The sequence below is a fragment of the Quercus suber genome, unplaced genomic scaffold (genome assembly GCF_002906115.3).
Source record: "Quercus suber isolate HL8 unplaced genomic scaffold, Cork oak 2.0 scaffold_22, whole genome shotgun sequence".
Classification (NCBI taxonomy): domain Eukaryota; kingdom Viridiplantae; phylum Streptophyta; class Magnoliopsida; order Fagales; family Fagaceae; genus Quercus; species Quercus suber.
This window is the reverse complement of record NW_027069487.1, coordinates 1,641,610-1,654,584: the sequence shown is the minus strand read 5'-3', so window position 1 is coordinate 1,654,584 and position 12,975 is coordinate 1,641,610. Positions and strand designations below refer to the sequence as shown.

At 31.2% G+C, this 12,975-nt stretch overlaps 1 protein-coding gene across 1 annotated transcript; it reads left to right on the top strand.

Annotated features, from left to right (window-relative positions):
• Window positions 1-12,048: 12,048 nt before the first annotated feature.
• On the top strand, window positions 12,049-12,810 carry LOC112003304 (putative B3 domain-containing protein At1g78640). Its single transcript, XM_024035490.2, has one exon. It carries the CDS (start codon window positions 12,049-12,051, stop codon window positions 12,808-12,810), a length of 762 nt encoding a protein of 253 aa, XP_023891258.1.
• Window positions 12,811-12,975: the final 165 nt, after the last annotated feature.

Here is a 12,975-nt window from a genome sequence, read left to right as displayed (position 1 = left end):
TTGAAGCTTGGCTTTGACCCCTGGATTATCAAGAAGAAGATTGCGTCAAGTGACATTTCCCAACTCTTGTTACCAGAAGACTTGGTTAAGAAGCATATTTTGCCGCAATGGGATGCAAGACTCATTGAAAGCGTTAATAATGGGGTACGAGTTGCTGTTTGGGATTGTGATACCAAGTCCGAACATCCTTTGATCTTCAAGAAATTTTGTGGGGGTTACGTCCTCATTAGAAAATGGAATAAGAGATTTGTGACGAGGAGGGGCCTGAACAAAGGTGATGAGATTGGACTTTATTGGGATCAAAGCAATTCAAGATTCAGTTTTAGCATTCTCAAGCGGGCTTCGAGTAATTAATCCGCTCTCTACTAGTTTTCTTTTACAGTTCCTTTATTGTTAAAGTAGAATTCTTTTGGTAATTGTCTAATACCTAGGAAGTGGAAGCTTGAAATATTGTAACTTCTAAACTAATCTGAGTAGTAGCTTGTACATCTTGGGGTATTGCAGTATAGGAGAAATGGACTGTGAATTACCTATTCCATTCTTTTTAAAATCAGCTTCCATCCCCTTGTTCTTATCTTGTTGGTCAGTCTTACAAGCTTTGATCACTGTCTTAATTCAAGAACAATAGAATTAGCCTAATGCGGAGCTTTTGTATAGCTTTGATCATACTGATCTTTACTGTATGTACTCATCTAGTTACTGCTTGATACAATGGAATTGAGTAAAACCTATTTTTGTTTAAAATACAAATTGCTTCTCTCTGCATACTATGTAATGTTTTGCCAAACAATAAAGCTAAATTTTGCCACAATGGGATGCAAGGCGCCTTGAAAGCATCAAGAACATCAGTTGATCTTCAAACAGTGGCCAAGTAATGGGAGTTATGTCCTCATTGAAAAATGGACTAATGAATTTGTGTGGAAGAGGGGCCTGAACAAAGGTGATGAGATTGGACTTTATTGGGATCAAAGCAATTCAAGATTCATTTTTAGCATTCTCAAGTGGGCTTCGAGCAATTAATCCTCTCTCTACCAGTTTTCCAGTTTTCTTTTTGCCATTCATCTATGTTATAAGAGAATTCTTTGCTTAGTTTCTAATACCTCTGGTGTGGAAGCTTGAAACATTGAAACTTCTAAGATAGTTTTTCTTTTTATTTTATTTTTCCCTATGATATAGCTTGTACATCTTGGGGAATTACCGTTTAGGACAGATAAAGAATGGTGAATTACCTGTTCCATTCTTTTTATTTTTTATTTTAATTCAGTTTTGGTTCCTTCGTTCTTATCCTGTTGCCTGTTGGTCAGCTTTGGAAGCTGTGGTAGTGTCTGCTTAATTTCTGAACAATAGAATTAGCCTAGTGTGAAGCTTTTGTTTAGCTTTGATCTATTTTTGTTTAAACATACCCTAGATGGTTTGAAATTAAAAATAAAAATAAAAGGATGGTTGGGGATGTTATTCCTTACAAATGTAGTCAATCTAAATAGTTTTCTATCACAGTAATAGAGTTGATTTCCATTGTATCACTTGCTTTGCTTTTCTCATGTACCTTCCTCCTTATTTCTCATATGGTCCTTTTTCATCATAAGCTTCTTTAAGAGTGTTGGATTTCAACTGTTATGCAACTGATTTAAGATTTATAGTTTTGACGTTATCTACAAAATGGTGAAGAGAGGGTGAATTTATTCATGTCTAAGTGAGATTTTTATTATAGTAAGGCTTGTTTAATGAATTGAAAAATTTAAGCATATTCTTAAGGTGAAGATCTGCTCAGAAAGTTCCATTATAGATGATTCTAAAACATGCCAAGGGTTGCTAGTTGCAATCATTCAATCTGGCATCTCATGGGGTTGATTATGAAACTTTTACTGTTCATTAAATTCTGTCCAAGCCTTTAGTAAACCATCAAGTTTGACTCGTGTGTGCGTGTGCGCACATTCTTGGGGCCTATCCGCGCCTATGTCCGTACATTCGTTGGCACACAGTCTATGGCTGCATACATGGTACACGGATCTTGTCAATCAAAGGCCGGAATGCAGCAATATCTTAATCTTGTGTTATGTAAATGTTCGTTAACATAATATTATCTGCTATCTTTCTGATTAGGGGTGTGCCGCCAACCTGCTAAAACCGATCTGCCCCGACCTGCCTCGCTCTGCTGGATTGGGTTGGCTTTTAGGGTTTGGTGGGTTGGGTTGGGTTAAAAATTTTTTTTTTTTGATAGTGGGTCAGGTTGAGTTTGGGTCATAAAATTCCAAACCCGCCAAACCTGACCCGACCCACCCATGTACTTCATATATGTTTAAAATATATTATATAATTAATATTTTTTTTTAAATAACCAGCTCTTCCTCCTATCCTATATAAAAGCCAATATTAATGTATATTAGTTTATATATTAATGTATAACTGAGTTGGAATATTAGTTCATATATTAATATATATTTTGTTCATCAACTCAAGAGGCAGGTGTGATATATATTTTTTTGTTCAATTTAATAATAATAGCAATAAAAAAAAATTGTCCAACCCATGGGTTCAACCCGACTCAACTCGATCTATGTGGGTTGGGTTGGACTTATGTGATGAGTTGGGTTGGGTTAAATTTTTTTTAACCCACCATGGTGGGTTAGGTAAAAAAATCTCTTAACCCGACCCAACCCGACCCATGCACACCCCTATTTCTAACTAAGTACTTTGTGAGCAATGACAAGATTCTTATCAACCAAAAACTCCAAAATATAAATGTATGTATTTTAATATTATTTGCTTCGAGCAATTAATCCTCTCCCTACTAAACACGACATTTCAATTATTTACTATCACAATTTTTCTATCATTTTCCTCCCAAAAAAAAAAAAAATTCTATCATAGTAACAAAGTTGAATTTATTTCTTCATGAATTTTTAATGATTGATTTATAATTTTATGTGCTTCTAAGACAAACTTCATGGACTAATAGTGTATTTGACCTTCATTCTAATTGATTCTTTTAGAATGTGTTTGGTAGAGTGGATTTTAGGAAGGATGGAAAAAAAAAAAAAGGAAAGAAAATGAGGAGGGAAAACTTTTTGAGAGAGAGAGAGAGAGAAAGAGTTTCTTCACATTTTGGCACAAGAAACAATAAATTTTGTCTTATAAATGCTTATGAGAGCATTTCCTCTAAGACACATGGCGCAAAATTAAACTCTAATTGAAATTCATTTTTTACATTGAATTAACTCACTTGGCACAAAAGTTTAAAAACTTAGATTAGATAATTTAGATGGGACATGTGGTGCAAAATTAGACTCTAATTGAATTTCAATTTAAAATTTAATTGGATTTTTTCTCAGTTTTACCTATTATTATATATATATATATATATTGGAAGCCACATCAACAATCAAGACAATAACTTTATATAATTTAATAATTAGGAAATATAGTACGTTTGTTACATGTGTGTGTATTGTTATCATATTATAATTAAGGGTAAAATACTATTTTGATCCCTAAACTTTACTAAAAGTTTGACCTTCATCCCTAAATTTTAAGAAGTTCATTTTTCATCCCTAAACTATTAAAAAGTTCATATATCTTTCGTCTTTAATTAAACCATTGAAAATGTTTTATTTATGTTGTTAAATTTTACCAAAGGTATGTTTTTTTTTTATCTCTAAACTATTAAAAAAATTTCTTTTTTCATCCCTATTTTTGTCTCTAAACTATTGAAAAAATTCTTTAAAAAGTTTAGAAATGAAAAAATGACTTTTTAAAGTTTAGGGACTAAAATAGTATTTTACCCTATAATTAATAACATTTTGATATAAAGTTAGTGACTAAAAAAAAAATAGTAATGTCAGTGATATTACAAACATTTGATTGGTTAAGTAGACATATAGTGTATTATATATATATATATATATGTTTATATAGATAGATAGATAGATAGGTATGGCTCTCTGGTTCAATAATTAATACAATGCACATGCATTAGGTTTTGTCATTCAGTTTAAAATATCTTTATAAAAAAATGACAAATAAATAATGACAATTGCATAAAAATACAAATTAAATGTTATACAAACTTTACAAAATAAAATGATTACACCCACCAACATTGATAATAGATAATGAAAAGTCATAATGATGTTAAAAATTAAAATATGAAAACTTGTAGAAATAAATAGTAAACTGTCATGTATTTGTGTGATTTTTTTTTTGTTGATAACTCGATATATTCAAGTTCTTTTTTTTTAATTAAATTTTGTTTAATTTAAATTTCTTAATGACTCATCTGAAAAGAAATCTTTGAGTCGTCACTGAATAACTATTACATTTGTTGATTATATATATTTTGTACGTTTAACAATATATATAATAAAAATTTTCTTAATTATTTTTTGTGATTAGTGAGGATAATATTAAGAATTTAAAGTAGAAGATACCCGAGTCATTCGGGTATAGCATAGCTATTACATTTATTGATTATATTGTCTGGCTAGGTTTAACAATATAATAAAAAATAACGTATTAATTATTTTTTGTGATATGATTAGTGTCTCTTTATGGTTTATATAATAAATCTGTTGTAACCTAGTATTCTTCTAACAGTTTTTTATTGTTCTCTTTTAAGTGTCTCCTCATTATTTATATCCCCTGAAAGGTGTTAAAAAGTCACACAGCAGTCTTTAAGTATTTGCTTAGAGACCATATCTTCATCTTAGAACCGCCTCTCCTAGGAAGAAAAGCACAGAGGAATTTTCATGTCTTCCATACATCGTTGCACTATTTAACTGCCTCCTTTATACTTGGTATGGATTGCCCGTCGTTAGCTACAGGTGGGAAAATTTCCTTGGAGTTACCATCAATGGTCTAGGGATTCTTCTTGAGTCCATTATCATATATTTCTGGTACGCTTCTGCTAGAGAAAAGGCAAGTTCCACACTTCACTCTAATAGCAAAGTTTTGTCTGATATAAACAAATTTCATGATATTTTTAAATTTTTCATGATGGTTGAGATGATAGGTTCTGATTGTGCACAAAAGAAAAATAGTATTAATGGTGCATGGTTTCAACAAAAATAGTACTGCATTAATCACAATTTGTCATCTCAATAATTTGTGAAATTTATTACGTCCGTAACGCGCGATTATATAATTAATACTACTACTACTACTATTATTATTATTATTATTGATGTTGTTGTTGTTGCCATGCATGCATCCGTGAGAGGTAATAGTCAAGTTCGTCAGTTGAACTTGTTTGGTTAAGATAGCTTGACTTCCAGTTAATTAATTCAATTATCCAAGTTGATTAATTAGATCAAATTACATGCAAATTGTGGAGGCACAAACAAGTTACCAAATAAACTAAATGCAATGGAAATTAAATTGACATAGTGATTTGTTGACAAATGGGAAAAATCTTTTACAAGACAAAAACTTCACTGAGTGAATTTAAGTTACCACTCCCAAGAATCCACTAATCAATAATCAAGCGGTTACAAGAATGAGGAATCTTACCACTACCCTGACCTATCCCAAAATACCAACGTACAGTTGAACCTTCACTCCAATATCCAATTGGACTTGATATTGTAGTAGTCTTCTTTCCTTTGATACACATATCTCCAATCTGTGACTAACTCCTTTGCATGGATCCCATTACGTGACTAACTCCAACAATTTGAAAGATTATTGTTGACTACAAAGTTTTTCACTTCATCAACAATGAACATCAAGAAGTACTTAGTTACAAAATCTTATGGTGTACAAATGCAGTAGTTTTTTATAGAGAGAACTAAACTCTTGGTCTCTATATTTGTGTGTGACAGCTCTTAAAATAAGCCTTATATATATCTAAGATTATAAAAAAAGAAATCCTAAACAAATACATCAGTATGAGCTGAATTTTAGATCTAGAAATTTTGAAATTGTAATTCTTGATAAATCGAGCTTGTGTCAAGCTTTCCAATCAGTCTCGATAGCAGCTATCTGTAGAGCTTTAATAAATCAGTTTTTCTTCATTTGTTTCTTGGTTTAATCTTCATGTCTTTAATACTAACACTTAATATGTTTGAACAACATATTTCTTAATATATTAAATCCAACTTAGGTCTATCAAATTATAAGTAAAGTACATTTTGTTAAAAGATTAGTCAATTATATAAATAAATATATATAATAATAAAAAAATGACCCTATCAGAACTGATTTGAACATGCATGCATATTGAACTAATGCGCTATTTATAATTTCCGCAAGTTGTATATATTTCGTGACAAAACAAAAATAGGCTTTTTATGTTGCTACATGGAAATAGTGCATACATATATACATGCATGCATTTATATTTAGGTGAAGAGTTACACTAATATCTTGATGTATGAAAACTATGAGGGCGCAGATGAAGGTAGCTGTGATAGTGACACCTGGTATTTTAGGCTTCTGCATCACTGCGATTATCTCAGCTTTTGTTTTCCATAATCACCATCGTCGAATTGAAAGGTATTTGTTGGGGGTGTTGGGCTACTGGCCTCTGTAACAGTGTATGGTTCTCCACTGGTGGTTGTGGTGAGTCTTTGTTTATTGTAATCTCGTGAAAGTGTTCTTCGATGCAACCTAATTACTACGTGGACAATACAAAACTTTGTGAATGATGCTACTATTATTACAAATTTTACTTTTAAAAAAAACTAATTTAAGAAATTTGACGCAGACGCTGAGATCATCGCAGTGATGTCGTTTTACATTTATATTAAATTAGTGAATGATGTCTGAGAGATATGCGTGCCACTTCATTCTAAGTTCATATCTACTGTTAATATTTCATTACTAGCTAACATATAATATGTTGTTACTAACTACGTGTAACTTTATTTTATTTTATTTTTTTGCTAAACGTGTAACTTTATTTTATATTTTCAGAAGCAAGTGATACTTATTACAAAAAGCGTGGAATTCATGCCATTGTATTTATCTGTGTTTTCATTCCTTTGCAAGTACATTTTGGATGGCTTATGGACTACTAAGCCATGATCTATTTCTTGCGGTTTGTCTGAGCTCTAGTTATATTTGTTGTGAAACAACAACTTCTATCTCATAAAACTTACATACATGCACTTGGATTTTCTAACTTGAATTTCTAAACTTTGGCAGGCCCCGAATCTGCTTGGTTGTCCTTCAGGCTTCCTTCAACTCGTGCTCTACTTTAAATACAGAAAACGGGAAATTGTAGATCATGAAGAACAAAAAAATGGGATTTGGAAAAGGATGAGGAGAAATCCAGACGCCGGCGCCACAGCGCCACGTTCAGGTCAAGGTGGTCTAGCCAAAGTGGTCACAGGACCACCTGACTTAGGAATTTATATATATATATATATGATAATTTAAAATTTTTTATATTTGCCCACCCTTTAAAAAAAGCTGTGACTCCCCAGAAATTTTTCTAAGCCCAACAAAAATTAAATGTTACTCCATAATTTGTCCCATAAAGTTGTGGCCTTTCAAACAAAAATGAAAAGCCCAAAAAAAATTTATAGAACTAAAATATGAAAATTAAAGAAGACCCGCGTTCTCTGTCCTACTGTCCCAGCCCAATCAAAAAAATTTTGTAGAACTAAAATCTGAAAATATAAATTAAATTGCTATAAACCAAATACCCAATCAAATTTTGAATAAAAAAACGTAACCTAAAGGGGAAATAACTTCAACCTCTTGGCAGTCCGCTGTAGCCCCTTTCATTGCCAGACTGCAGACCCACTGTCTCTGTTCCACTGTCCCAACCACTGCTGATCCTAGACCCACTAACCCAACCTTCATCGCTTCAACCTCATGAATGGCCTAAATCAACCCATCCAATCACATCCCCGGTCACCTGAAGGAACGCAGCCCATCGTAGCTGTCGCCTCCTCCTCCTCTTCCTTCTCCTCCTCCTTCTTTGTTTTACGTTTCCTCTGTGATTCTTTTCATTTTTTCTAATTCTTGAGTTGTCCGCCCACTTCAATTGACTTTAAGCCTTTTTGCCTCCACGGTATCATATTTTTTTCTTTTCTTTTTAAAATTCAGCTAATGTCTTTTTTTTTTTTTTCCTTTTTTTTTTCTTTCATTATTAAATACATTTTAATCTTATTATATTTTTAAAAATTGATTGTTAATTTGTTTTTTGGGCTTAAAGATTGACATACTAATTGAAATTTGATTTATAATTTTAAGACCCTTAATAATTTATATGAGTTTTAATCAATATTATACATACATATTTATAATAATGATAACTTTGTAATAGTACGTTGAAATAGACCAGTACTAAAATATTTTGTTTCAATGGACAAGCCGAAATGGGAGCCTTGGGTATGCTTTGGGCAATTGGGATAATGGACTAGCTGACTAGTGGTAGTAAAGTAAGCAAACAAATAATTAAAAAAAAAAAAAAAACACTATGCAATTGTAAGGTTGAGGCATTGTATAATTACTAGTTTAGTCTTTACATTGTGGTAATGGGGTGTGTGTTTTAGACTGTTTGTGGTCAATAAAGAAAAATAATGAAACAACTAAACAACAAAAATTTATGTTGGGTTAAATTGTTAATAGAGTCATGCTATGGACATAATAATAATTAATATTTTTATTATATCAAGAAATAATATTTCAATTGAACTTATAGTTTATTGTTTATTTTTTTCTAGTATATATTATGGACAAATATTTTATACAAGAATCATGTACCCAAGATTCATTTCCTACCCAAAATATTATAGATAAATATTTTTTTGTTATCAATATATAAAGTTCTATATTTATTAAATTGTTTAATTTAAGTTTCTAAAAGACCACCATGATAAAATTTCTTGAAGCCGCCACTGGAGAGATCGAAACAGTTGCAGCTTGTGATCAATGAAAGTACGAACTAATGGAAAAAGTTGAAGAAATTAACTACGTTCTGATCATAGGCTCCGTTTTATTTACTAGTTGTGCCCCAAAATTAAGATGGGTCCCTATAAATTGTATTTCAAGACAGTTCAGACATCGATCAAGGCATGTACGTTATACGTGCATGCAAATTTATTGTCTTTAATCTTATGTAATGTTTTGTACTGTTTCGAGAGGTTTGTTCGTGAAAGGGAGATCTTTATTTTTAATTTTTATTACATGAATTCTGAACATTTAACTACGCTTGCTACAAAATAAACTAAATTCACTGTTAACGGTAAAAAGAAGATTCTCAAAAAAAAAAAAAAAAACGGTAAAAAGAAAAACAATGTACCCATTTGAAAAATAAAAGCTAAAACTGAAACACCATCTTAATAAGCAAATTAAAGAAAGATTTGCTCTTACATAAGCAGATCACAAAACCAACTGCTAATTTGCATAATTATCATTAGGATCATAACTAGACATGAGAAGAATAAAATATATCCTATTTGGTGGGAAATGAATGCTCGAACCTATAAAGGGAGTGAGAGATCAATTCAAGACCTGAAACTTTCTTTCTTCCAAACTTTGTCCAAGTGGAATGTTTTAGACGATGGGAGGACACTTGTAATACCGCTAGTTGTTACCATTCTAACGCTCAGGTTTAAAATAAAAAATATTACCCAACCTGATCCACATGAGTTAAACCTCTATAATAGGTTGGATTAGGTTGAGTTTTTTAAACCCAACCATATATGATGATGGGTTGGATTGACTCGTGACAGTGGCATTTAGGCTATTTTGGTTTAGGAGTTTTTATTACTCTTGACAGTTGTAGTTCTGTATTTGGTCCCACCAATTAAGTTCAAAATTACTTTTTACAAAACAAAAACCAAGGAAATTTTGGAGCCAAATAAGGTGTGGAATGAGTTAAGAGAAAATGAGGAATTATATATGAGTTATGAGAATTGAGATATGAGTTATGTGAGAACCAAAAGATCTTACTCTCTCTATCTCTCTTACTAAATTAAAACTAAATAGTTAATATTTATAAAATAATATGCAAGATAGTAAAGAGACAGACATTGAGACCAAACCCCCAAAAAATAAAAAATATAAACAAAGAGACAATACAATTGAGAGAGTTTAATTTGGGTGTTATTGGATGATAAAATATCAGTTTGGGATTTGAGAGTTGTTGGGGATAAAATTTGGGTTAAGATTTGGATGATATGATTTGAGTGTTGTTGGAAATCTAGTTTTCAAGATTTGGGTGTTGTTGAATGCAAAAGAGTTTTTGGTATTTATGATTTAGGTGTAACGTGGGTTGTAACAGATTTTTCAAAAAACAGTAATAATAATAATAATAATAAGTAAAGAAATAATATTTAAATTAGAATAGATAAATATTAGAGAGTCTATTGGAAAGTTTATGTGAAAAAGTAGATAGACAAAACCGTTCATTCTTCAAACATTCAAAAAAATTGGAAAGACTGCTAGAGTCGATGCTCTTAATGAATGATGAAAATTGTGTGCGTGTGTGTGTGTGTGTTTTTTTTTTTTTAATAATTGTTTTGATGCTATTGGGTGGATTATAGGATATATATATATATATATAGTCTCAAGTGGGCCAATGGAGTGAGTATTAGAATAATTAATATAGTGGTTATTTGTTGAGATATTTTTTTGTCTTTTAGTTTGGCATCTTTATAATTATGGTCATATTAACAGGTACCCTTAGAGCAATTAATTATTAATAATAAACTATTATTAGAAAGTTTTAACATAACTTTCATTGAAATTAAAAATAAATAAAAAAAATAAAAGAAGAAGAAGAAGAAGCTATCAAAACAATTAATTCATTTTTTATTTTTTCAAAAAAAAATTCTAAAAACATTTTCTAAATCAATGCTCTTAAGGCATCTGTTAACTTTTCTCTTATAATTATATCAAAGAGATAAAAGAGTAATACTAGACATAAATAATTAATCTTATCAACAATCTTAGTAACAAATTAGTGTTATAGTTTTAACATATTTTTGTTTTTTTATTTACTATTGTTATTGCATTTAGTACAAATTAATCATAGATGATTATGAAATTTAAAAAAGTATCGATTTCCCTTTTAATAGATAATTGCATTATAATGTATTAAAAAATAATCAATTTGTTGTCTTTTCATTTGTTGATAGTTGTTAACATTATATGGGTGCTAATTCGGATTTTCAAATTTTTTTTTATTCATATCTCGGCCCCTAAGTCCCTAATCCCATTGTACTATATATGTATCCAAGATTCTTATTGGGTCACGAATCAATATATATATATATATATATATATGAGTTTGATGTTGAGTATATTCAAATTTGGACATCATGACCCAAATAACATATGTTTATTTTTTTTCTTTTTCATAATTGTATTTTGTTTGAATATTAATTCCTGTATTTATATATGAAATTTAAGGATTTTTTTTTGGGTAACAAAAAATTAGCTATTTTTGTATACCTTGTATAATGAGAGCCCAATAATTAATCTATATATAAAATTAGTTAAAAAAAAAAAGAGCTATTTTTGTTGACCTTGTATAATGAGAGCTCAATAATAAATATTGTGTTAAAGTATATCATCATTATAAGCTTATATTTTTTATTATGAATATTTTGTATAATTTTATTTTTATATTTTTATAAATTCACCAATCAAGTTTTAAACATCTTTCCTTCTCAAAAAAAAAAGTTTTAAACATTTTTTTATTTTTTTTATAAAGTAGTATTAATTTTTATTTCAATTTAATTGGGTCTGCAGTTAGACTAATGATCCACTAATTGAACCAAGACCCAAATCCTGAAATTAGATCTATACCCCACAAGAGGGATGGATTAGCATTGGACGATATATGTGGACAAAGTAACAAAATCATCACCAGGCTCAGCCTAATAAAAATGGGTTCTTAACAATTTTGGTTCAATGGCCCAACTAAATTAACTAACTAATTTCCCTTTTGGTATAAAAAGAAAAACACAGAGGCGGCAAAAATTCAAAGGCTTTCATATTTCTCTTCTTTCCAAGAAACCTGCAAGAAACACACAAACTCTCTGTAACCGTTTCTTTCTTCTAAGCCTAAGGTCCTGCATTTCACTCTCTGAAGCCATGAAGAAGCCTATGAGTGTGCTACAAACCAAGCGAAACCAAGAAGGAAAAGATGGCCAAAGCAGAGAACTTTCATCGGAAACACTTGAGGCCAAGAAAGATAATCTCACAACTGATGAGATTATTGTTTCCTCTGCTTCTGAAAGTACAAAGGAAGAACCTATCTTCCATAATTTTTTACCTATTCCAGACAATCATCAAGAAAACGTGTTCGAAACCAAAACTCATACTGAATCTGAAGAGGTTTCAACAGAATTGAAGTTGGGTTGTGGTTCTTACATCACCAAGAAGAGGACAGCAAATGAAAACCTGGCCAGTTCCTCTCTGCCAGCTACATCTAGTGGAAACAAAAGAATGAAACTTGATGGCCATCAAGTTGAAAAAGGAGAAGGGCCTATTGGTTTTGGCCCTTGGGTTATCAAGAAGAGAATTACAGACAGTGAGACCCGAGGCAGGCTCCGTTTACCAGTAGTTGGCGTTAAAGAGCATATTTTGCCAAATTGGGATAAAGAATGCGTTGACAGCATTAAGATTGGGGAACGAGTTGCTGTTACTGTTTGGGATTGTGATACTAATTCCCAACATCAATTGTTCTTTAATAAGGAGACAGGTACTAATGCAACATTCGGCTTCATTGGACAATGGACTGAAGAATTTGTGTCGAGGAGGGGCTTGAAGAAAGATGATGAGATTGGACTTTATTGGGATCGAATCAATTTAAGATTCTGTTTTAGCATTCTCAATCGGGCTTCGAGTGATTAATCCTCATAGAATTCTTTGGTAACTGTCTAATACCTCTGATGTCGAAGCTTGGAAGATGGTAACTTTTAGTTTAAGCTAATCTGTCTTCTTTTTACCCATGTAGTAGCTTGTACAACTTGGGGTATTACAAGATAGCTGTATAGGAGAAAATAGGACAGTGGATTG